The 24,561-nt window shown below is 35.6% G+C and overlaps 4 protein-coding genes across 6 annotated transcripts; 2 read left to right on the plus strand and 2 right to left on the minus strand.

The window, feature by feature from the left end:
* Positions 1-1,571: 1,571 nt before the first annotated feature.
* Positions 1,572-4,859, minus strand: LOC113702913 (uncharacterized). Of its 3 annotated transcripts, XR_011820144.1 has the most exons (10): positions 4,699-4,859; positions 4,446-4,592; positions 4,225-4,322; positions 3,441-3,513; positions 3,306-3,366; positions 3,129-3,214; positions 2,951-3,040; positions 2,356-2,396; positions 2,114-2,198; positions 1,572-1,823 (listed from the first exon to the last, which is right to left on the minus strand). XR_011820144.1 is itself a non-coding variant. In XM_027224093.2 (9 exons), the coding sequence occupies exons 1-8, from the start codon at positions 4,819-4,821 to the stop codon at positions 2,136-2,138; spliced, it is 741 nt and encodes a 246-aa protein (XP_027079894.2). In that variant the 5' UTR covers positions 4,822-4,858; the 3' UTR covers positions 1,572-1,823; positions 2,114-2,135. The 3 variants fall into 3 exon arrangements, 2 of the variants coding, with proteins under 2 accessions (XP_027079894.2, XP_071918199.1); XM_027224093.2 differs by lacking the exon at positions 2,356-2,396 and having other exon boundaries at positions 4,699-4,858; XM_072062098.1 differs by lacking the exon at positions 1,572-1,823 and having other exon boundaries at positions 1,869-2,198.
* A 3,356-nt stretch (positions 4,860-8,215) lies between these two features.
* Positions 8,216-8,944, minus strand: LOC113703326 (peroxynitrite isomerase Rv2717c-like). The gene has a single exon (XM_027224651.1). The coding sequence runs from the start codon at positions 8,927-8,929 to the stop codon at positions 8,342-8,344; it is 588 nt and encodes a 195-aa protein (XP_027080452.1). The 5' UTR covers positions 8,930-8,944; the 3' UTR covers positions 8,216-8,341.
* Positions 8,945-12,745: 3,801 nt separating this feature from the next.
* On the plus strand, positions 12,746-15,144 carry LOC113704369 (non-specific lipid transfer protein GPI-anchored 7-like). Its single transcript, XM_027226235.2, has 3 exons — positions 12,746-13,148; positions 13,635-13,673; positions 14,793-15,144. Exons 1-3 carry the CDS (start codon positions 12,827-12,829, stop codon positions 14,885-14,887), a joined length of 456 nt encoding a protein of 151 aa, XP_027082036.1. The 5' UTR covers positions 12,746-12,826; the 3' UTR covers positions 14,888-15,144.
* A 1,306-nt stretch (positions 15,145-16,450) lies between these two features.
* LOC113703859 (FAM10 family protein At4g22670-like) lies at positions 16,451-20,542 on the plus strand. Its single transcript, XM_027225342.2, has 11 exons — positions 16,451-16,722; positions 17,058-17,109; positions 17,560-17,724; positions 17,815-17,902; positions 17,990-18,070; positions 18,193-18,257; positions 18,677-18,817; positions 19,068-19,184; positions 19,264-19,470; positions 19,661-19,718; positions 20,231-20,542. The coding sequence occupies exons 1-11, from the start codon at positions 16,613-16,615 to the stop codon at positions 20,326-20,328; spliced, it is 1,182 nt and encodes a 393-aa protein (XP_027081143.1). The 5' UTR covers positions 16,451-16,612; the 3' UTR covers positions 20,329-20,542.
* Positions 20,543-24,561: the final 4,019 nt, after the last annotated feature.

The following is a 24,561-nucleotide window of genomic DNA, read 5'->3' on the forward strand; positions in this document are numbered from 1 at the left end:
AGAGCAAGGTATAGATACCGTCGTATGACTAAAAACGAAAAAATGGACAAGTTCTTCGTGGATGAACTTGGTGGCGTGCAAAAAAATTCTATACGAGTCGATCACTTCAAATAGGTCAACCATAATTAATTGGTGAGCAAAAGTATTATCTTAGTTTTTTTCTCTCTTTTTTTTGGTATTATCTTAGTTTGTTACCAAATAATAGGTTCTTGGGAATTAGTCAATTGGTGTCGTGCGTGCGAGGATGCTCATGAGGGAATGATAAACAATATTACTCCTCTGATTTCTCGAACTGTTGTCTTTGGGTATGGAAAACAATCAAGAACAAGAAATGGAATGAAGAGGGTTAGAATTGAATATGATGTCAAGATGTTGAAGAAAGAACCCTCTTTGCATACTACGGTGCAAATATTTTTTTACTATATATTATGATGGCCTAACTGCACAAACTTAAATTCAACCCAAAAAAAAAAAACTAAAAGGATAGCGACGGTTGTTCAGCAGGTAAGTGGCTCCAAGTTTTGGCAAAAACCCTTTTAATCTCAAAGGAATTTTGAGAATTTTCATTTAGAGCAACCTTTTGCCCTTAGAGTTTTAGAAAAATTAAATTGTTTCATCCACCTAACTTTTGTTTTAAGGAAAATATTAACTTCTTCAAATATTTTTGGACGGCTATTAAATTAGTTAATCTAAAAAATGCAACTCCTCACTAAATGCTTTAATATTAAGTACATATTATGTTCTTAAGATTTTGTATATTGTCGCTAAAGACATCTTTTTATAAACATATACAATGGACGTTTGTAACTAATTGGCTATTCCACTTATGAACTTTGAATTAGAACTTTACGATATTTTTTGTTGTCTATAATTTGGTATTGAAGTGTAGTGATTTTATCTTTTTCATTTTTTGCACAGAATGGTAAGAAAAAGAAGATAGAGACACTAATAATTATATAAATATGATATATTAACGCATATCTTAATCCATTATTGTGCGCATAGCTTCCTGATTATATTGTGGACTACTGCTTTGTTAAAATTGGTGTTTTGCATGGGCTTTGAGCATATAATGTCATATTAATTTCCAAATGATAAATTCATTGGGAATCATTAGGGTGTCATGCTTGCATAAATGTTCCTTGTAAAAAATTCTGATATGAGTTGATGACTTCCAACAGAGTTGAGGGACTAAAATTCTGATAAGAACTCTACTCTCTCTCTCTCTCTCTCTGCCGATTGGTTGCTGGTTCTGGATTGCTCTTGAATTGATCAAAACACTACGCAATGAAGATAATTGTAATGCTTCTTTGTCTCCTTTCACAAGATTTAGCCCGTCCCCTATGCCAAATGATTTTGAAGGTGTCTATTAGTAATCTTGATCAAGGTAAAAAAAAAAAAAAAGAAAGAAATAAAAAAGTTCTTGGTTGCTTGGGGTGCATGCCGCCTCAATGTCCAGGTAGCATAGCACCTTAAGTTTTATTCATGTAATCATGTCATGCCACTTCATCGTCCATTGAATCCTGATATTTTGCCAACAATGTTTTTAGCATGCACAGAAAGAAAAAGGATTTTCCAAACAAAATATTATTCCAGTATTTTAGTGACAAATCGAAGTTAATGTTAGAATCCCAGAACTGTTTGTAGCCAATGATGCAAAAACAGTATATTTTTCATCCATATAACAGCTAAAAGTAGGATAAAAATATAAAGTAAGTAAGAATTCCTGAATGGCAGCTCCATAGCCATAATAGCACTGCTCCACAAACCTCAGGGCTGTGGTAGGAAACTTCGAATCCAAACTAGTACTGCGGTGTTCCTATCTGATTTGGTTAAAAGAAAAAAAAATCTAACATCAGCCAATAAAGTTTCGAAATAAAAGCAATTGCTTCACGATTAAACCCACAAATAGTAGAACTTGAATGTACCAGATGCAATCCAAGTGGTAATCCTATCTATTATGTTTCATATCTAAACTTCAACAGTGATCTTAGCTTCTTCAGCATATTATTCGGTTAACTGGGTACAATTAACCATTGGAGTGTGCGTTTTAGAAGCCTGGTAAATATCAGATATGATTGTGAGCATTTGACCAAAATGATAGGAAGAGTACTTGATGTTTGTCCAATCCGATGCTAAACAGTTATATACTTCAGCACAGCACCCCGAAGCTTTGACATATATTCTGCTGCTTCCTTCTGCATGTCAAGGGAAAATTTCCATCAGGTCAATAATCACCGTGAATTGCTCAAGGTTCCACTGATGTACTGAAACCCAAAATTTCTTCCATAGCATCAAAGAGTTTGTCTAATTTCTCATAGAGTACAAGTAGGAAATGCTTGTAAGTTTAGGGACCTTCACTTGAACAATTCAATCCTATTTAGACGGGCAGCCACCTGAGGTACAGAGCCATATGAAATGAAACTGACATTACCTAAATGATTGAAGTAATAAGAAAGAGCAAAGTGTCTTCTCTGAGAAATAGGTTATCTTAATAGTGTCAAAGGAATGGTTGGCCCTTCAATTAAGTACTTGAATGCCTTCAAGATGATGATGGGGATTACTCTTGTTATAATATTCTTCTTCTTCATTTTCACAAATCAATCCTAGAGGGATTCATATGGTAATATGGTGCGTATTGAAATATTGAATCATTAAGAGACAAATGTTTCTTGGTTGAGCCGGGCCAAGCCAATAAACCATGAATGGTTTCTCTACATTATTCAACTAAATCAACCGGCAAGTATAGCTAACATGATGAACTCCTTCTAGACAATACTTCAAACATATGAATAAGGAAAGAACTACTAATACGTATCAGCTTCGATCCTGGATACCACATAAAAGGATTCTCATTAAGATTTTCAAAAAATTAAAGTTGCCAATAGGACAGAACAAAACAAATTGCAATAGTTGTTAGCTGACAAATCATTTTTCTGATGTTTCATACCTGGTTAGCCCTGAATGCATTTGCAATATTCTCATCGAGAAGTGTCAGTAGGGATCTATTTAACTCATTCTTCTCAACCAACTCCAATAGCTGCAAGTTGAAGGTTGTAACTAGGTAGTACACAGTTAAAATATAAATTGTTCTATGAAGAGTTTCTGGTGAAAGAAAGAGAACATACAGTTGTCTTTACATCCTTTGATGTCAAAATCTTGGCCAAGCTGTTCTTTGCTGTTACAAGGTCTGCTTGCAATTTATCATAGGCTTCTGTAAAATGACAAGGATCAGAATTCTTGTGGCTTTCTAGAGAGGAAAAGCTGTAACAATTTAATCATAGTGAGTTTAGTGGATTTGTAACCTGTTCCTTCCTGAAGGGCTTTTAGCAGAGCTTCTAACTCAATTTGTCTATCCTCCATATCCTAGAAAGAACAATCATCAAATTATACCATGAAACAGACTCATCAATGTGCTGATGTATTGATTTTTGACAAACCTGAGTTTTTGATACAGCAAATCTCAACTTTCCCAATTCCAGCTGAATGTGTGAAAAGAACTCCTCATTCAATCTACAAAATAGTTCAGCATGTCACATAAATAAGGAACTCTTTTTTTTTTTTTTTTTCTGGACACGATAGATCTATTCCTACTCTATACTATGGGGAGGAAGCTGACCCAACAGGATCAAGGGAGAGGGGGGGATTCGGGAGGACTGAACCACCACTGGTCCAGATGGGTGTCTACGCACCTGTTGGTGAAACATTCCAAGAAGCCTTGGATTTTAAAATGCAGGTCAAGGGATTGACACCCAAGTAGAGCCTTAAAACTCTCTTGGTGGCCAGCCACTCTAAGACTAGTTGGTTCACAGAAATAAGGAACTCACAAACCAATTTACTGATTGAACCAACTTGCATAGAGTAGCATCATAATGAAGCTATAAAGGGATGTAAAGAAATGCCAATTAATATTACTTAAACAAGATGCATGCATATTCTAAGTAGTCATGAGACCAGAAAGTAGAAAGATTTCCAAGTAAATTACGATTAGGTCCTTTTAGAGGAAAATTCTATTCTATGCTTCCCATATTTTGCATTTTACGCTGTTTGGCATCTAGGAGACTAGGAAAGTCACCAATTGCTACATACATCCTGATCAAGCTAACAAGCTTATGTGTAAGTATCGACAAATCTGTTCATATAATCGGAAATGGGAGATCAAAATGTTAGGTACTCATATTCCCTGTGCATTTTCCTTTAAAATCACGAAAGCAAAGAACTCACCGAGGTCTCAACCTAGCAATCTCAAATTCCAGCTCTCGAGCTTCGGTATCAAGAAAATACTCGACGAGTTCTGCAACAGTATCTGGTACAGCACGAGCCTGAAAAAAAAAAAGAAAAAGAAAGAAAGAAAGATGAAGCCATTTAAACACTATAAAATCCAATTGATCATCTATATTCAATGCAGTCAACTACTAGTATAAGAATTCAAAGTACTAACTTACCTCGCGAACAGTGCGGCGACGCTCTTTTTCTTGGCGAACCTGGCGTTCAAAATCATCTCGAGCATCGGCATCTTTTTCCAGGCGCCTCTTGAACTCCAGTCTTGCGATGTGGCCTCCTTGCGCTGGTCCTAACACGCCTTCTGGGTCCTTTCTTTACAGTTTCCATCAAGAAAAAACACGAAATTAACATGAATCAGACATAGTTCTTGGTCGATATATACAAGTATCTGTAATTAGAGATAGAGGGAGATACCCATCCTATGCAGCGAATTTGGGTTGAAAATTTTCTGGGTTTCGCCATATTTGTCTGTTGGAAGTGAGCTATGGAGGTGGCCGGGGCGGAGGAGGGAAGGCGGAGAAGGAGAGAGGGAGCCATAGTTATGAGTGGTTATGGCAGTTGTTGATGGGGAGCCATATTTACTGTCTTCTTATCCATTTGAAATGCGCACCAAAATTAACAGACTCTAAACCGTTAATCTTCCAACTGAATGACTGTTACCGGACTCTGTAACCAAACGCCCAAATACTGCTGTTTTTTCACATCTAACCTATATTTATTTCTTTAGTTTTTAGTTAATCTTACCTGTATTAAAATTAAAAAAAAAAAACTTACCTATATTTATTCCTCTAGTCTTTATTTTTTTTTATAAGAAGATGAATGGGATTTAAGGAGCAAAAAAAATTAAGAGAAAATTGAATCCAAAACCTCCGATTCTTGGAATAACCTTAACAATTAGAGCAAGTGTTTCTTGACTATTTCTTTAGTTTTTAGTTCGCAAGTAATACTTGGCCTTTCTATTAATCCATTTGGTTTATGCAACAACTACTACAAGTTGAACTCGTAATAATTGGAACATAGAGTTTGGTTGCAATATAATTAGTTACAATTTTATTTTCGTGCGTTTAATTTGCAAGAAAATAATAAAGTTTTTTTATGCATTTTTTGTCCTACAAATTTTTAGGATTTTACAAGAAAATAGTGGGTTTGGGGCAGGTACGTTTAAGTTTAAGTGCGATTCGTATAATTATTATATTTTTTTCATGATTTGATGTAAATTTACATAACTTTATTGTATTTCTTGACATACAACAAAAGTTATATAAGTGTAACAAATCATGAAATATAACAAAGTTGTGCCAATGTACACTATATCATGAAAAAGTACAACAATCATACAAACTGAACCTAAGCCTAGCCGTACCTGCTCCATTCCCGAAAATAGGCCCGTTTGGCAAGTGAGTTTTTTAGGTGTTTGTCTAAAACTTTACTGTAACTTACGGTAGAAGTTGTAGGAAAAATTTTTAGGATAAAAAACTTTGTAGAAGAACTAGCAGCCATTGGAAAATTTTTTTTTTCCTTTTTCTCTCCCCCTCTTCTCCCTTTCCCTCTCCTCCCTCCCCCCCTCACCCTCCCAAAGCCATAGAACTCGCAGCCATGGATTTTTTTTTTCTTTTTCTCTTCCCCTCTCCTCCCCTCCCCCACTCTCCTCTCCCTCCCCCTAGCTACTATCTGGTCGTGCGACTAGATCGCAGCCCCCCTTCCCCTCCCCCTTTGCACGATCTAGTCAGGCGACCAAATTGCAGTTAGGGGGAAAGGGATGGTGGCGAGGGAGGGAGAGGGAAGAAGAGGGGGAGAGAGGAGGGAGAAAGAAAAAAAAAGAAAAAAGAGGGGAGGACCAATAGATTGGTCAAAGGGGGAGGGAGAGGGGAGGGTAGGAGGAGAGGGAAAGGGAGAAAAGAAAAAAAAAAAAAGGAAGGCCGGCACTGAAATCGAAGCCAGAAGCGGAGGTGGAGGTGGTAGCCCGTGACGGATGACATGGTGGGTTGGATGGGGTAGGAAGAAGAAGAAAAAAGGAGGGGACATTTTTATGTATTAGATATTTTGAAGTGTGTAGGTTAAAAATTTTGATAAGTTTTTTTTGGATTATTATAGTTAAAGTTGTTAAAAAATTAGCAACAGACAAACTTGGTAAAAAATTCAAGTACCAAACAGGGCCATAGTTACATAAAATAACCCCAATAGCTACAACAATTACGAGTTTTCTCCTACTTTTTTATTCAAGCTGACATGCGGCCCAAAGGAATTTTTGGATGTTATTGATTCAAGCATGGGTGAGCAAGCTCTCAAGGCCTTAAAATGTAATGAGAGTTGGGAAATCACGGTATTGTGTTTTCTGAAAAGGAGCCCATTTTCTTTCTGTAAGCGCAAGAGTCGGCAATCTAGCCCTGTGAGTGTTAATAAGGTTTACAGGAGCAGCTTTCTATTGGGCTTTTGTCAAGGCCCATGATAATCTCCTTCGCAATGAAGGGTTTTTTTTTTTTTTCAAAAAAAAAATTTCATGAACATGAAGCATGGTTATTTTATGCTAGAAATATGGACTTAAATTACAAGTTCTCAAACGGTTTAATTGGTTATTTATGTACTTCTATATAATCTTGTCTCTGACAATTGTATTTATGTACTACATTCTAATTGATTTTTATCCTCCATTTGCCTTTTCCTTTTTCCTAACCCTTCCACTTCTTGTTGTGACAGTCAAGCTAGGACGTTTTTATTCTGTTCCATGACTGCGCGCATTTGTTGGGTAGAAAGGTCATATTTATGCAAAGAGCCAAAGAATCATCTTTGAGTGAGAAGGGAGTCAAAGAAGAGAAAAACAGAAATGAGATGCTGACAAATCAACGCGTTTTCTGAAATTTTGGAAGTAGACTTGGTCCTCTCCCGAGTCTTTAAATTCCCATAACTCTACGTTTCCAATCTGATAAAAGGACAATTGTTCACGATCTTAAATGGTCAGCAGTCAATGTAATATGAACACGACTTTGATACCCCCCTTTCAGCCTTTTTAATCCATTTTGCTTGTTTCTATCAGCCTTGGATGGTACCATTTGTTGCCTTGCCACCCCAACTAATCAAATTTTCACACTTCACGTTCACAACAGATATTTCTATGTTTATCTTCTAGTCGTTCTCAAGATTCCAAGTTCCCTAATTTCCCAATTAATTTTCAGTTTCCTGCATTTTGAAAACCCTTATTAGTAGCATAGGGGTTAATTGGGACAGGCCAATTAACTAGTTATTCTTTTTTTTTTTTTGTCGCAACGATAATAGTTGTATAACCTATATTAGTCTAGTCTAAGGAGAGGAGGAGTCAATGGATTATATTCTAATCTAATCTAATCTAATCTAAGGGGAGAGAGAGTCAACAGAAACCTCATCGAAGGTGACAGTCACAATTAAGTGACAAGTTTGGTAGGAGGTCAAGGAGTCTTGAGGTTACCAACAGCCCAAGATGCTGTTATTAACTGGTTATTCAAATATTCCTATGTCTAATGAAAAAAATTAAAAAGAAAACCCTTATTAGTACTAATCAGCGGTGAGATTAATTATGTCAAGCGAGCTTCTTCACTCAGCCAATTGTTTGGTTTGATGGCATGTTAGACGGCGATAATTTGTCCAATTTTCAACTTCCGATTTAATGTAGACTCTACTAAAGTCTTACGGTGGAAAAAGAGTAAAGTAAAGGACAAAGAAATTTTTTTTTTTTGAAGCATAGTAAAGGACAAAGAATTGAACCACATATTTCAAGTAATTCTTTTGAATAAACAAACTTGATTAATTTTCAAAGATGGCCGTAACTAATAGTACTCTAAATTCTAATCAATACACTTTTTTTTTTCCTTTTTTGAAATGGTACTCTAATCAGAACTCGAAAAATTACAATAATACCATCAGCGATACCCATAATACAATGCGAGAGAAGGTTGAGTTGGACGGTAAGATAAAAAAAATATATAAAACCTCCCATTTAGAGAAAAACAAAAAAGAAACCCAAAATCCAACGTCGTACAAGTACAGCGTAGGCATTAACTTCAATAATTTGGAGAAGGTTACATTAGAGCTTCTTGAGAGAGGCTTTGAGGTGTGACTGTAGACTAGTAACAGTAGTGGCCATTTCAACGACATATGTTAATTCATCATTGACCACCTTAAACTGTCGACTTATCTCTTTCACCTTAGTCGCATTCCCAATTAACTCGCTTCTAAGCGCCACGATTTTCTCCTTTGCATCAAATGTCCCTTTCTGAACTTCAACCAGACCCGTGCTTTGAGCGATCACGACTTCAATTGTGCCATCGGGCTTTGGTCTCCAGTACCCACTCTCGCCGTGCATGGGCTGAGCCTCGCCGGAATCTTTCAACTTCCAAGTCTTCTGGGAATAAGCGACCACGGGCTTGCTGGGGTGGTGAGAAAAAGTCACCTCTTCAAAGTATTGAAATGGGGTGATGGTAGGGAACCCACCTTCACCTTGGCCTTTCCAGGTCCCTAGCAGGAAGGATAGAGGTTGGACTGCTGGATGTGTTGTTGGTGTCGCCGCCTCGCCTCCGCCGTCCATCTCTTCCTTGGTTGAGCTTCGTATCGTATTCTGAAGATGAGAAACTGGAGAATGTGTACTTATCTTATGCGAGAATCCTCCAGTCATGATGCAACACGTATCACACGTACCCTTAGCAATTGTCGATTACTACAACCAAGGGCCTGTGTCCGTATTGGGCCGAAAACAATTTTTGATTACTAACAAAACTAGTGTGAATACCCGTGCTTAGCACGGTGGCATTATTGAAAAAGTAAAAATAAAATGGTGAATAAAAAAAGTTTAAAAATTGTACCAACACAATTAAAATGTAATATCTGTCTAATAATAGTTTGAAATACGATAGAATGTGCATATCATTCAAGAACTGTTTTTTTTCGGAAAATAGATCCTGAAAAAATAATAGAAATTTATTTTAGATAATGAATGATATATGAACAAAAATGAATGTAATTGAATGTTGTTAAAATGAAATACTTACAAATATTATGCATTCGATTTGATAAATACAAAAATTTAGACAAAAATCTATAACTCACTACTTGTTCCGTTCTTGGAATTTTTTTGGAGTTAAATATAGTAAACCCCTTAACTTTACATTTAGCTGCACTTTACCCCCTCAACTTTACATTTAGTTACACATTTGTGATTTTTTTGAAATGTGATTGTAATTTGCAAAGCTCATTTGTAGGGGTGGTTATAGGGTTAGTTTGGGGATAAATATTTCTTAATTATAAAAATGTAACATTGTATTAAAATAGCATACGAATGAGCATTTGTCTTTAATTAAGAAGTAAAAAGGATTTAAAGTATAAATAACAAAGTATAAACGGTTTATGAAATAGATAGTGGGAATGTTTTAAATTTTAAATTTGATTGGTGATAGGGTTGGTTATAACCCACTACTCTTTATGTATTAAAATAAATACAAAAATCTATAACCCACTACTTGTTCCGTTCTTGAGATTTTTTCTAGGGTTAAATATAGTAAATCCCTTAACTTTACATTTAACTGCACTTTATCCCCTCAACTTTACATTTAGTTGCACTTTTACCTTTAGTTGCACATTTGTAATTTTTTTGAAACGTGATTGTAATTTGTAAAGCTCATTTGAAGGGGTGGTTATGGGGTTAGTTTGGGATAAATATTTTTTAATTATAAAAATGTAACATTGTATTAAAATAGCATACGAATGAGCATTTGTCTTTAATTAAAGAGTAAAAAAGATTTAAAATATAAATAACAAAGTATAAACGGTTTATGAAGTAGATAGTGAGAATGTTTTAAATTTTAAATTTGATTGGTGATAGGGTTGGTCATAACCCGCTACTTTTTATGTATTAAAATAAATACAAAAATCTATAACCCACTACTTGTTCCGTTCTTGAGATTTTTTTTTTGGGTTAAATATAGTAAACCCCTTAACTTTACATATAGTTGCACTGTACCCCCTCAACTTTACATGTAGTTGCACATTTGTGATTTTTTTGAAACGTAATTGTAATTTACAAAGCTCATTTGTAGGGGTGGTTATAGGGTTAGTTTGGGGATAAATATTTCTTAATTATAAAAATGTAACATTGTATTAAAATAGTATACGAATGAGCATTTGTCTTTAATTAAGGAGTAAAAAGGATTTAAAGTATAAATAATAAAGTATAAACGGTTTATGAAGTAGATAGTGTTAATGTTTTAAATTTTAAATTTTAAATTTGATTGGTGATAGGGTTGATTATAATCCACTACTTTTATGTATTAAAATAAATACAAAAATCTAGAAAAAAGAATGAGAAGTTTAAAAACCATTGAAAGGGTCTCTGATAAAAATCCCTTTCCTCAATACATATAGATATAGATTTTGAGGCTCTCTAAGTCTAAGCTATTGTTGCATAATCAATATTCGATAGACAAACTCATTCATATCTTTATTGACAAGATGTCAATTCAAGGGTCTGTAAAAAAAAGAAAAATGTAAATTCAGTGCACCGAATATATGTAAGTTCACACTGAATATGTTAAACATTCGTCAATCAAAATTATTCAATTTTGAAAAATGCATTCATGGTCAGAATATAGAATGGTCAACACTGGTCATCATTTCGGCCAGATGTTATCTCACACAGTAGTGAGTGCGTTTGGTTAAGACTTTATTTAAAATATTATTTAGAATAATTATTATAATATTTTTTATAATATGATATATATTAGATAAAAAAATATTAATAAAATAAAAAAATACATTAAAAAATATATTTATAATATAATCAAATAATTTTTGTATAAATAACAACTGTCCACACCCAGTGTTTTTACCTATTCAACATGTGATTGATTGGCTTAATCAAGGGGTTTTTTTTTTGAGTTCAAATTTTCTGCTTAGTTTACCTTTAAAATTTTTTTTTTTGAACCTCTAAGGAGGGATTTGTTCTGCTCAATTACTCGAATATGACTGTAAATTTGTGACTCTGGCGATCTTTTTACTCTCACCGTGTAATAAAATGCTTGTGTCGTTTTTTTTTTAAAGTATAAATTTCAATTCCGACTAGCAGCTGGCAAACAGCCAAATATCCGAGTGTTATTGGTTGGCCTTCCCATGTTTAGACAATTTGACGAGGGCTAATCTTAATGGTCGTTTAAACAATTTGATTAACTAACTTCATGCTTATGGGCAAGTCGATTATTTGAGCGTGGACAACCCATATGAACATATTAAATTGATTTTTCTTCGGTGGGACGATTTGACCTCATTTTTTTAATGATTGCTCCCATGCGCTGGCAAAGATATGGAGTTCTCATGCGTTTGTCTACATCTGTCCATGTACACGCATCACGAACTAAAAGCAGTTTTAAGTGTTAATTATTTAAAAAATTTAAATTAAATTGACAAGTGTCAAAATATAAGTGGCCAAAATCTATCAATTTTAATGATAAATCTAGTATAAATCGAATATATTGACCTTGCCAATTGAACAGTTACAAAAATTTAAGTTTCCATTCACTAGAACGGTTAATGACTCAATTTCATACAATTACCGTGGCATCATCTTAGATCAGTCAAGTGGCTGGTCGTTTTCGTTGATAGCCAAAGTCGTGTGCAGCTGGCCTCAGGGCCTAAACAAAAAAAAAAAAAGAGAAAAAAGTCAGACCTAGGATGCATAAAACTAAAATTTGAAAATTGAAATCTAAAATTTAAAATGTGAAATTTGAATCGATACTAATTTATTAAGTTCTAAATCTAATATATTTTAAATGTATATTATATTAAGTGATAAGTTATTCACTTATCACTTTTTTTATGGGAGCAAGTTTTGCTTATAAAATTTAGTATCACTTAATTAATTCAGATATTTAATTTTTTCATTATCAAGCGCATCTAAATATATTAATAATTGAATTCATTAATTTTAAGTGTTAAATTGAGTCAATGTCATCTGCTTGACGAGCAGTATACCAAGTTCTATAATTTCGGTATTAAGCGAATGTGTTGATTTTTGCCATAACATAACAAATAATAAGAGACTCACAAATTTGCCAAAAGTAAGTTAATCGCTAAAATGAATTTAATTTTCTTCTTTACTTGTTGGTCAAAGGAGCACAGTAGTAAATGGATTTCCAGAATTTTCCTGTCTTGATGCCTCATAAACTTTTGCCATATTAAACAAAAAAGATTTCAAGCAGAATTTCGGACTGAATATCATCAGAAATGGAATTAGCTTGGAAGTTGCTGGAGCAATTAGCCCCTCGAATTGGGGGATTGACCAATGTATTATTAGGGATATAAAAGATCCCCAAATCCGAATACCAAAATTAAATAAAGTACCCCACAAAGGAAAAAGCACAAAAACAAAAGCATTAGCCAACCAAAAAGAACTGGCCAATAGCGAACTGCCTAATGGTCTATAAATAATCCCACAAGAAAGCTAGGCCAGTGAATAAAAAGGCACTTGTAAGTTGTAACAGGAAGCTGCTCAACTCAAATCCCACCTAGACACGCAATAATAAACATGGTTTCCTCCAAAATGTCTGCACTGATCACGGTGGTGCTAATGATTCTTGTGGCCACCACCACCACCAAGGTGGCGGAGGGGCAGGGTACAACACCGTCCTGTGCTTCAAATTTGGTCCCCTGTGCCAACTACCTCAACTCAACTCACCCACCAGCCTCGTGCTGTAACCCTCTCAGAGTAGCCGTCACCACGCAGCTTGACTGCCTCTGCAAGCTTTACGAGAATCCTGCACTATTGGCTGCTTTTAGGATCAATATAACCCAGGCACTCAAGCTTCCGGGCTACTGTGGCATCCCTGGGGATATTAGTGCCTGCAAGGGTATGCGAAAAGTTCTAACATCCAAGCCGAATTCTTGGCCTGGGTGATTCTTTCAATCTTTTAAGGATTAGATTATTATGAAGTTTTAATGGGTTTGCTAGATCTTTTGATCAAGAGTTAAAGGGATTATCTTTGCTTCGATCTCCTTTCCATGGTGACCAATGATTCGTTAGATTTAGACTGAAACTTGCATTCCCTTTGTCTCTCTCTCTCGCTTTTTTCTTTTTTGGTTTTTCTCTTCCAAAGCCACATATTTGCTCTGTCATTTTGAACTTTTGTTAGTCAAGACAAGAGGATGTTGTTGCCGAGTACTGCAATAATGGATCTAAAAATGGTTCCCTTCTCAATTTTAAGGGCCGTGTTTATAGGGGTAGTAAGTAGTAACTAGTACAAACAAACAAATTTTTATTTGTTTTTCCAAATTAAATTTAAAAAAGGAATTAATATTAGTACAAGTTTTTATGATGTTTTGTTTTTGTTTTACAGCCCAGGCTCCAGGTTCCTCAGCATCAGAGACTCCTCCAGGTACCTAATTTTGCTTCCCATTCAAGTTCTCCCTTCTTTTTTTTAGTCGTAGTTTTGTGTGATGGAGTATATGTACAAATTTGATGCGTAAATTGCACCACAGCTTCCATCTATCTTGATACGTCACAAATTTTCTCTTATTTTTGTAAAAAAATGAAACTTCTGCCATCTTTTCAATTGTCCCCTCTGATATGATGTGTTTTTGTGCGAGTTTGGCCTCCCCACCATAATTACTTTGATTACTCATTGTGTTCTTTTATGCAAAATTTCAGTTTTTCCCCACCATAGTAAAGTCTGGTTAAGGTTTAGTCAATAACTGCTTGGTCAAACTTCCAAGTAAGAGGATTGGCTACCATGTCCACACCCCTCCCATTTTGACAATAATATGCTTATTGACTTTTATCAACATTTCATTTGGACCGGTTTGATCTGGGGTTTCATATTGTTTATTAGATAAGAAATTACTAGGTGAAACACACCTAATAGTTATTGCTTAGATAAGACTGAATCTTATAAATCATGTTTTGGCGTTGATTTATTGCTTCTGCTTTCCTCCAATAACATGTCAATACCTGTGACTGTGTTAGTGGTGCAAAAACTGATGCCCGATAAAACAGCCAATAAGAACTGGTTTGACAAGTGAAAAACTTGATGACATTAACAGCCTGTTAATGTCAGCTACCTTGCGCACAAACTATGGAACATTTGATGACAATACAAGCTAAACATTAACAGGCAGTATTCCAGGAAATTCACTGTCTCGTGATCAAGAAAGGTGTTGTAATTTACATGTTCCCAAAAAAGCTCAGGAGCCTGTTATTTTACTTGTCATTGACAGAATATGAATCATGAAGTACTGAAAAGCAAATTTGTAGCATGCTTGAACTTATCAGTATCATCTTTCCTATCTTTTTTTTATTATTGGGTACGTGAAAAAGTCATGAAGAGTCTGGAAACAGGGAATGGTGATTGACATGTGGACAAATACTCCTGTTTGATTAGTCTCTCCTGGCGCAATCTGTTCCTTTGTTGTCTTTTTACAATTTTGCATTCACGGCTACCCCAGTGGCTGTGCCGGCCGTTACAGTTTAAGTGACATTGTTGTTTCTTTAATTGCAGCGCAATCTGGTGGAAAAAATAACGGTGTAGGCAAGATTGCAGGGACTGGACTGACAAGTTTGCTCTTGGCTCTGGCTTCCTTGATGCTTTCTTAGATCATTTTTGTGCCTTTCTATTATTTGGAAGCACATATCTGCAGGCAATTGATTACTATAGAGAGAGAGAGAGAGAGAGAGAGAGAGAGAGGCTGTTTATTCTATCATCCGCCTTATATGCATATTCGCGTTCCATCACACTGGATGATTTTAGGACATTCCTGATCTGATTGTACCGTTTTGGTTCCTTGGAACTATGTGGATTCTTGGTGTATAACTTTTTCTTTCAGAATAATTTCGCTCTTCCCCTTGTTCAAGGTTATGCTACCTTAATTATCCCTGGAAAAAATAGCGTCGTCGTGATTTACAGTAAGCATTGCTTCTCGGAGGAGGAGGATGCCAAGAGCTTCTTATGTCACCAAAATAGATTTCTTCTTACTCTCAAAATGATAGCCTCCTCAGGTTTTCGATCCTTACTTTTGTAAAGGCACCAGGTGACCTGCCGGACCAGGGTAGTTGCAAATGGTATCCTCAAATTTCTTGTAGCTGCAACAATTTAGGCCAAACAGCGGCAGAGGAATGACAATAACACGGGGTATTTCATTGCATATGAAGTCCTCACTTATCCGCGTCTCCAATTTAACTCGATCATGTTAATGAATGAATGTAAGTATAGAAAACGAACAAAATTTTGTGCTTGGCTTTTGACTTTGGGGAAACCAACAAGAAAAAAAAGAGGGAGGGAGAGCCCCGAAAGCAGTACAAGTATAAAGGAAAAAAGAAAAGCTAAAAAGATAAAGAAAAAGGGAAAGAATACCAAAGTTGTCGATAAATTTGGGATAATTTCAGGAACCTCTCATGAGGTTTTTGATTGCTTCACTTAAGTTTCTTTAAAGTTTTAAAAATTATATTTATCTCTTTTGATTTGACACTTTAGTAATTAGACCTTAAAATAGAGTCAAAATTTTAATAAGTATCCAAAAATGTCCTTATTATAAAATTTAATTTATTCTTATAAACAATTGTAAAGTAATTTGATATAACTATATAAAAGAAATGAGTGTCAAGTTTTTCATAAAAATATTTTGTTGTTTGATAATCAACTATAATAATAAATCTTTTGCTATAACATGCTACTTTTCATAGTATCTCATTGGGGATATAGATTCTCTTTAAGATAGAAAAGAAAGTGTTATTTTATTTTTTAAAAAAATTTTATGGACTAGCTTTTAGTTTTTTTGAAGAAAAGTTGATGGATTAGTTCAGTGATGGAACTACTAGAGTCTGTAAATATCACTAGTTTAACATTTGACCAGGATAGAGATTAGGGATAATATTGATAGCTTTTCTATATTTCAAATGAAATATGAGAGAAATGAATAAGAAGGAAAAGGGAGAAAAATATAAAATCCATCATTTGTATAAACTTGGCAATAAGAAAGTTTCATTAAAATATTAAGGCTAATATTATTATTTTAAATGAATAAGGGGGTAGGTTTATTTTTCGAAACTCTTGGAGTACTACGTGTGAAATTGTAGGGTGGTTTCTGAAATTATCCGATAAACTAAAGAAAGAAAAATGAAAAAGTTTTATCGGATACATGGAAGGTAAGAGAAGCTGCTAGAAGACGTCTAGTCAGCGTTCAGTCCTGCAAAACCAAGCACCGACTCTCACTCTAAGCACAGCAAGTTCCCCCAAATCATCACAAAATCATCAAAAACCCATTTTTGACCGATTGATTGATTGGTTTGATAGCAGAGTAGAGCAAAGCCGGAGGAGAAAACATGGACGCGGCGAAGTTGGAAGAATTGGAGAAATTCATAGATCAATGCAAAGCAAACCCTTCCATTCTCTCCGACCCCTCCCTCTCCTTTTTCCGCGACTACATCGAAAGGTACAACTGAATAATACCATGTCTCATTATTAACGTGTGAAAAATGCGTTATTTTTGTTGCATATTAATAGCAGTAGTTTTGAGTCTTTATAAGTTTTAGGGATGCAGAGCGTGTAATTTTGTTTTTTTTTTTTTTAAGTTCTTATTTGGTTAATTGAATGTCTTTTGTACCTAATTCGATTTAATTCTTGCAAGGCAATGTGAATTTGTTTATGTTGTTAATGATTTGAGTGTTTGATTATTTTGAGTTTCGGTTTATCCGTTTTTCCATTGATCGTTGCTTTAGTTGTTTTGTCATTATAAGTGGAAGTAATATTGTAATTCTCTGTTATTAGCCTTGGGGGAAAGCTTCCACCATCTGCTTGCAAGGCTGGAGAGTATAAGGCGGTAAGCTTTCTGGCCTTTTTTTTCTTTCTTTGTATAGCGTTTTCCCGTGGTCTGCTTTCTTAATCCCCAAAAATTGCTGAAGAAACGTAACAAATATTGTTGAAGTCAACGTGCACAGTTGAGAATGCACATCTATTTAATGTGTCCTGAGCATCTGATTTTTCTCTAATGTTGCTTATTAGACATAGGGAAGAGAGAAAGAAATGGAAGAGATTTTAGATGTGCCACTAATCAGAATGGCTGAAATGGTCGAGTAATAATCCTGAACAAGGGCGTCCGCATCCCAGTTGCACTGTAGTTTGATACAACCTTGAAACATTAATTGAAGGAGCTAATATTGTGTTTAGAGTCCAATTATTGAATTTCTTATACTAGCATGACCACTATTGCATGGAGATAGACCAAACTTTTGAGTAAGCTCATTTTGTAGCTTATGATTTGATTTATTAGAAGTCTCATGTGGCCGAGGATCTTGATGAGGATATGGATGATGTTGAGGATGAGGATCACTCAAAGGTGGGTGCTGATGAAGAAGAGGAGCCTGAGATAATCGAATCTGATGTTGAGCTTGATGACACTGAAGTTGTGGAGCCTGATAATGATCCTCCGCAACAGGTTAGCTTCTAACACATTGTTCTTAATGTCAAAAAAGTGATCGTGTATGTCAGTGCTTCTATTTTTCAAATTTGCCACTGCATTTTATAGATGGGAGACCCTTCGGTTGAGGTTAGTGAAGAAAGTCGTGATGCTTCTCAAGAGGCAAAGGCTCAGGCAATGGAGGCAATTTCTGAAGGTAAATGCCTATGGATGTCTTTACAGAGAACATGTTGGTGCATATTATTCTTTGATCTACTTGTCAACATTGGTTTTTTGCCCCCAGGAAAGCTGGAAGATGCAATTGAGCAGCTTGCAAAAGCAATCTCACTCAATCCTACATCCGCAATCATGTATGCTACCAGAGGTAACCTTGCCTAGAACCTTGCAGTTGCTGCCTCAGTTGTTATCATTATGTTCGCTTGTACTCGATCGTTTGTTGACAATGTCCAGCATGTTCACATGAATGTTTTCAAATTTTTTTTACAGCTACCGTGTATATCAAAATGAAGAAACCAAATGCTGCAGTCAGAGATGCCAATGCAGCTCTGGAGGTTTTCCTTTTTCTTTGATTTTTTTTTTTGAGAACTTTTCATGTTTCTTGTTGGTTTAATTGCATGTTTATCCACACTTTGTTGAATTACATGGGTGCTGTAACTTTTCCGTGGCTAAGAACTATGGTTTGCGCTCATAGTTGCTGTGATGTGTGGCAATAAAAGATGAACATGTGACGTGTCAATTGCATGTGATCTCGTGTGCAGTGACTAGTTTCTACAAATCCATTCCTCTCATCGGAAGTATGACACAGGAGGAGTAGCTGCCAGTTAGCTTTTTGTCATGTTAACAGTCTAGGCATTGTATAATCAGAATTTTATTGTCTATACAGCAGTCAATTAATCTGTGCTTTGATTTGCGTGGTTTTGTTGTTAATACATGTTCAGAGTCATCTAATATAATTTTATTTATTTTGCAGATTAACCCTGATTCTGCTAAAGGGTACAAATCCCGTGGCATCGCACGAGCAATGCTTGGCCAGTGGGGGGAGGCTGCCAAGGATCTTCACGTAGCTTCTAAGCTGGATTACGATGAAGAGATCAGTGCTGTACTGAAGAAGGTATTTCATTTTCAACAACTGCACCATGCATATACATAATAAGTATGTTTACATACTCATGCTGTGCTACCAATAATTAACAGTTGTATATTTTTTAAGTTGATGGTATTATTAGTGTGTTCCTGGTTTTATTTGGCCAAAAGCCCCTAAACTGATAGTTTCTTAAGCCCCTAAGATGTCAACTTTTGTGTTGTTCTTTTCGGTGCATTACTTAAGTTATGTTGATGTTTGAGTTCAACTTTAACCTTAGGTTGAGCCTAATGCTCACAAGATTGAGGAGCACCGTAGGAAATATGAAAGGCTTCGCAAAGAAAGGCAAGATAGAAAGATAGAACGAGAGAGACAGCGTCGCAAGGCTGAAGCTCAGGTTAATTGCTTTGTTGAATATACAAGAAGCTTTATAACTGGCTACATTTATTAATCTATTATTATATACTCTGCCTTAGGCTGCTTATGAAAAGGCTAAGAAGCAAGAGAAGTCATCATCAAGTGGAAGACCTGGAGGCATGCCAGGTGGGTTCCCGGGTGGGATGCCTGGTGGTTTCCCTGGAGGCAGCATGCCTGGTGGTTTCCCTGGAGGCATGCCTGGTGGTTTTCCTGGGGGCATGCCTGGAGGGATGCCTGGGAATGTTGACTACAGCAAGATATTGAATGTAAGTGGTCTTCTGTCCTCGGTAAACACTATGTGAGTGGTGTGTAGCTCAGATTACTGTCCATGGTACACAGCAGATATGAATTTTCATCTGTCAACTTTTGGAAAATTTCTGATTATTTCGCACAAGTGAAGGTATCAGTTGCCAATAATAATTCCATGTTTTTACTTTATGTTATTGTCTGGAGCAGGATCCTGAACTAATGGCAGCATTCAAAGATCCAGAAGTCATGGCTGCTCTCCAAGATGGTATCTTTCCTTCCTGAAATATTTTCCTTCCTATCATCTGATACTTTACTCTTTTAGCGGTGGCCATTTGCTTTTTAATCAGAAAATATTAATGTTTAAAAACATTAGTGGGTACATTCTCACTGTTTTGCTTCCAAGAATACTATGAACTTGTGGTGTTTGTTTGGGCCTTGTGGGTTAATAAGGCATCTGGGATGTCTCATGTACATGCGTTTTGTGTTTCAGTGTTAACCATTAGAAGGGCTGACAATGGTTGGCTTTTCAATTCTTACGACAGGCAAAATTAACAATTTATTGTCATAAAATTGGGATGCATACGTGAAGAATTGTTATATTCCTGCTTTTTGTCTCCTTGACTTGCAGTTACATAGAGGTGCCACATAGCAAATTAACTGGATGTTCAACTGCTTGTTTGCTTCTGGTGCTTAGGATGACCATCGTTGTTCACGAACAATGTCTCGTATTCATGATTTTGTTCTTTCTTTCCGCTAACTTGGGGAATTGTTCTGCAGTGATGAAGAATCCTGCCAATTTGGCCCAGCATCAAAATAATCCAAAGGTAGCTCCCATCATTACAAAAATGATGAGTAAATTTGCGGGACCAAAGTAGATTCCTGGACTAGTGTATTATCTGGTTTTCCACACTCGGACATCCAGGGTGTCACGCGGTATCCAATCTGAAAGTCAGTGTGCATCTTTGCTTTCCATGTATTGCAATATGTCTTTACTGCAGCAGGAGTTGAGGTTTTCATTTTATACACTATTTATGTTGGAAAGTTTAAAATTTTAAATCTCCCATAATGAAGATTATCAATTGATGGGAATGCTGCTCAGTCTTTTTGAAGAACAGTTGGCCGGTTTTGTGTGGTAGATTGTTGGTTATACGTAGCTAAAATCTATTCCCTCGTGCTTTTCTTTTGGGCTGGGATCTGCATTTCTTGTCTTTTTAATATTGGGCTGCTACAAGCAAAACAAATGTAGAGCAGGTATGAGCTAAAGCATTTTCTGGAGATGGCGATGAGATTACGCTGGAATTAGGGAATTTTTTTCTGCAGTCGTACTTTCTTACAAGTCTTGTTAAAAAAAAAAAAAAAGAGCACAATCAAATTATTTTTTCAACTTGAAAATTCAAAGCAAAATAATGGATTAGAATAGGATTATATTGTTCACATACATCGTTTTGAACTTGGGATCTCGGATGGTTTGCTTAATAAGTTACAGAACGGGAATACAAGAAGGGGCAAAAAAATTAATAATAATTGAGGGAGTTCGGATCCTGACATCTGTCCCTTGAGTGTTCTTTCGCAGCAATTGCTTATAGACAGAGTTACAAAGAGCGGGTGTATGCTGGCAATCGGGCCACCGTTCTGGTTTTGGATCTAATGACACACCTTACAAAATCTAAACTCGAGGCTGATAAAGGTTGCTTGTTGCATGCCAATAAAGTATGTCTAACAAATGTCGGCAAATGAATCTTTTGGTCTGCGTCATTTTCTATATTTCGACTGTAACCTGAACCTGATATCTGAAAATTGCTGCCAAAGGTTTAGGATAGTAAGTGATTCATGACTGGTTTTTGTCAAAAAGCAATCCAGGTGTGGTATGGTTCGCCAGCAAACTGTGAGACTTGTACAGAACCAAAATTTAAACAAGAAGCAGACTCCTTTTGAGAAAACAATTAGCACTTTTGTTTGGATTGAGCATTATTTACCCAGTTTTATTTGCTTACATCATCATTACAATTTCCAATACACCTTTTTATCTTCCCAATTACCTTTTTATCTCACATACATCACATCACAAAAAGTGCTACAGTAAAAATATCTCAAATAACTTACAATCCAAACAAATTTAATGCACAATTTTTTTCAGTTTTGGGATCAAATTTTAGACCCTAACACCAGTTATTATTCCCTTTTTTTTTGGGGGGGGGGGGGGGGTCAAAAGAACACCAGTTATTATTCAAGTCATAGCTCTTTTGCAATGTGGTTCTTAAATGAAAATAGAGGATTGGCTCGTCTCTCATCCCACCAATAACTCTTTCATCTCCCAGGAAAAGAACTGTTGGTAGAAACGCACTAAGAACTAACGCCACCAAAACGCCATCTCTATTCTACCACCTGGTTACATCTCAATAATATCAAGTTCATGCGAACCATTAAAAATATAATAAGAGTTTCACCTTATTTACTAATTTTTTGACGAGTTCAAAAGCAACTATTTCGAGTTGCCTGAGAATTCAGGCGTTAAATTTGTTGTTCACCCAGGTGAAGAGTCGGTCGCCTGCTAAAGTTCTTCATCTACCCCAACCGTGTATGACTGCCCTGTCTCATGCATCTTTTCTACGGCTCTTAAAAGCATTTCTTACCTATGATCCTGGGTTGATATGTATAAACAATAATATTCATGATGGCTACGTATAACCTTTTCCGATCTAACCTGGGGTGTGTGTGTTTTTTTGTTTTGAAAACCTGTCAAGCCTTGTGTTGATTAGAATTTCACTCGTCACTTGATGCCTAGGATATTTTTCACAACCAGCCAATCCTTTGGGTACCACAAATATTTTGTTAGAACGAGTTTTTGACGATGTATGTGATACGTGTCCTCCCACAATCTGACTTTTAAAATGAATTATGTTTTAGTCTGCTCAATTTTTTTCTTTTTTTTTTTAAGTAAAGGAATGGACAACTACACGCATCTGTGGAGCTTGCTTAGCCCACATTATGTAAGGTGAAAAATTCAGTTCTAAGAGTACTTTTCTTATTTCAAGAAATCATGTGTTAATTAGACATAAATTCCAACATATTTAATAACAAAATCAAAATTACACTAAAAAAAAAGGACATAAACATGACCTTTAATTACATATGAATATATGAAAATTCAAATTTGTATATAATCTTTGCAACTTCAAAAAAAAAAAAAAAAAAGAGAGAGAGAATAAAGGAAATAGATTTGCAATTTAGACTCTAGAGTTTGACCACTTTCACCTTAACTTGGGAGTTAGTAGTAAGCAGTATTAAATGGGAAATTTCTTGCCATCTAACAAACATATCTAACTTTGCTTACTATTTCCTCAACAACTTCCATCTTTCCATGTCTTTAGACAAAAAGTACTATAAACAAACCATAACATCTAATCTACACATTCCATCTTCTTGAACCATTGATTACGGAGTTGATTATCTGAGACATTTCAGTTCAGTTCTAACACATTTATTCTGACTAATACTTGAAATCTTCCCATTGATTAGTTCATTACAAATCATCTGGTAGGCCCACCACCCCTACTTTTGTACACCATAAAGTGAAAGATTGATTGTTTAAATTCATAATAAGGGTTGATCTAATCCTTGAATCTAACGAGCTTTGGTAGCTTAGAGATAAAACAGTGGAATTAATTCAATTGCTACTCAAAAAAAGTCTCAAATGGGATTCATTTGCATTCATTTTCTTGACTTTAAGATGTCTGTTGGTTTGCTTAATGACGATTGCATTACGTACAAAACACATCATTGAGTCCTTGGCACACTAATTAACAATTCTCTTCCTTTGTGGGAAGTAGGAACAGTTAATCCCCTGCCATTTTTTTTTAGTTTATTATTATTATTATTTTTTTTGGTGGGTAATTTTAGTTCGATATCTGTACTTTTGATTTGTTAGCTCACGTGTCGCTTTAAATGTGCTTCATGATGGTGCTTAAGGCATAATGGTGTTAATCTTGCCCTTAAGACTCGCTTTCTGCTGTGCTATAACCACAAGTGGAGACATTTCTTAGGATTAGAAATTAATAAACCTTCACGATGCCGATTAAAGTGGTAAAGAAATGAATAATTGCTCTTAGAATGAGTTTAAGCATTTCTTTGCTTTGGTGGTAAGTTGTATCCCGGGGACAATTTATCTGCGTTACTTTCTATACAAGTAGAATGGAACAGAAGTCAGCTCAAATTTGCTCCCATAAGTTTCCGTCTGTTGGTCCAAATGAAAGTGAACGATGAGCAAATTTAGGCGAAATTTTTTTTCTTTTTTGGCTTCCCAAATTGTTCTATAAATTGTACAATTTTCGATACTTTGAAGGCAAAATAATATATTTGTTGTCACATTTCTAAAAGCTTAGAGTATAATAATATTCGTTCACAACTCCATATGTATCTAAAGCGTTTAGATAATATGTCAGACTGGATGTCACTTGTTTTGGGATCAAGTTTATTTTGAAAAATTCCTAATCAAACGCTGCCATTTTGTCCAAAAAATTAGAATCTATCACGCAATTTTGCTTAGACAACATGTTTTCAGAGGGAAAAAAAAAGTCCCATATGAGAGACCTACCTTAATTCCATTACCTTAATTCAATTTTTCACACTGACTAGCTTGCTATAGCATTAATATACACCGTTCTTCTTTCTTATCCTTCTCTAATTTTCTATTATTGCATCACAGCTCAGATGACCCAAACCACCTACTTGTTTTTGTACGTGGCGATGGTTTTAATTTTTTAGAAACTTTTTTTCTACCCCAATTTGTGCTTCTAAAAATTTTCTTTTCTGATTTACCTAGCTATCATATCCCCCACTTAATTATCATGTGCAAGTTTTTTCCCTCTTATGCAGGGGCAAGAATGGAGTTGCGAGCATATATTTGCCGTGCAAAGGGCAAAAACGCTCAAGAATCAAGATAGGTCATAATCGAGGGTATTTATTGTACTAGACAGCCTTAACAAGTATCGCCAGCCGCCTTTGACTATTAGAATTGGAGGGTAAAATGAACATAAGTTGGAAAGGTACGACTAGCCCTTAATTTTGGAGGATTGATGGATCATGTGCAAGTTTTTTCCCTCTAATGC

The sequence above is a fragment of the Coffea arabica genome, chromosome 8e (assembly GCF_036785885.1).
Source record: "Coffea arabica cultivar ET-39 chromosome 8e, Coffea Arabica ET-39 HiFi, whole genome shotgun sequence".
NCBI lineage: Eukaryota > Viridiplantae > Streptophyta > Magnoliopsida > Gentianales > Rubiaceae > Coffea > Coffea arabica.

What these genes read in the sequence shown, in the direction of transcription:
- LOC113704369 (XM_027226235.2), top strand. Translation starts at nt 12,827, where the DNA reads ATGGTTTCCTCCAAAATGTCTGCACTGATCACGGTGGTGCTAATGATT. An exon ending in GGATATTAGTGCCTGCAAGG is followed by an intron (nt 13,149 to 13,634) that starts GTATGCGAAAAG and finishes TTTGTTTTACAG; the next exon opens with CCCAGGCTCCAGGTTCCTCA. An exon ending in AGCATCAGAGACTCCTCCAG is followed by an intron (nt 13,674 to 14,792) that starts GTACCTAATTTT and finishes CTTTAATTGCAG; the next exon opens with CGCAATCTGGTGGAAAAAAT.
- LOC113702913 (XM_027224093.2), bottom strand. Translation starts at nt 4,821, where the DNA reads ATGGCTCCCTCTCTCCTTCTCCGCCTTCCCTCCTCCGCCCCGGCCACC. An exon ending in AAATTCGCTGCATAGGATGG is followed by an intron (nt 4,593 to 4,698) that starts GTATCTCCCTCT and finishes CTGTAAAGAAAG; the next exon opens with GACCCAGAAGGCGTGTTAGG. An exon ending in CAAAGGATGTAAAGACAACT is followed by an intron (nt 3,041 to 3,128) that starts GTATGTTCTCTT and finishes TTCAACTTGCAG; the next exon opens with CTATTGGAGTTGGTTGAGAA.
- LOC113703326 (XM_027224651.1), bottom strand. Translation starts at nt 8,929, where the DNA reads ATGACTGGAGGATTCTCGCATAAGATAAGTACACATTCTCCAGTTTCT.
- LOC113703859 (XM_027225342.2), top strand. Translation starts at nt 16,613, where the DNA reads ATGGACGCGGCGAAGTTGGAAGAATTGGAGAAATTCATAGATCAATGC. An exon ending in AATGGAGGCAATTTCTGAAG is followed by an intron (nt 17,903 to 17,989) that starts GTAAATGCCTAT and finishes TTTTGCCCCCAG; the next exon opens with GAAAGCTGGAAGATGCAATT. An exon ending in TCAGTGCTGTACTGAAGAAG is followed by an intron (nt 18,818 to 19,067) that starts GTATTTCATTTT and finishes CTTTAACCTTAG; the next exon opens with GTTGAGCCTAATGCTCACAA.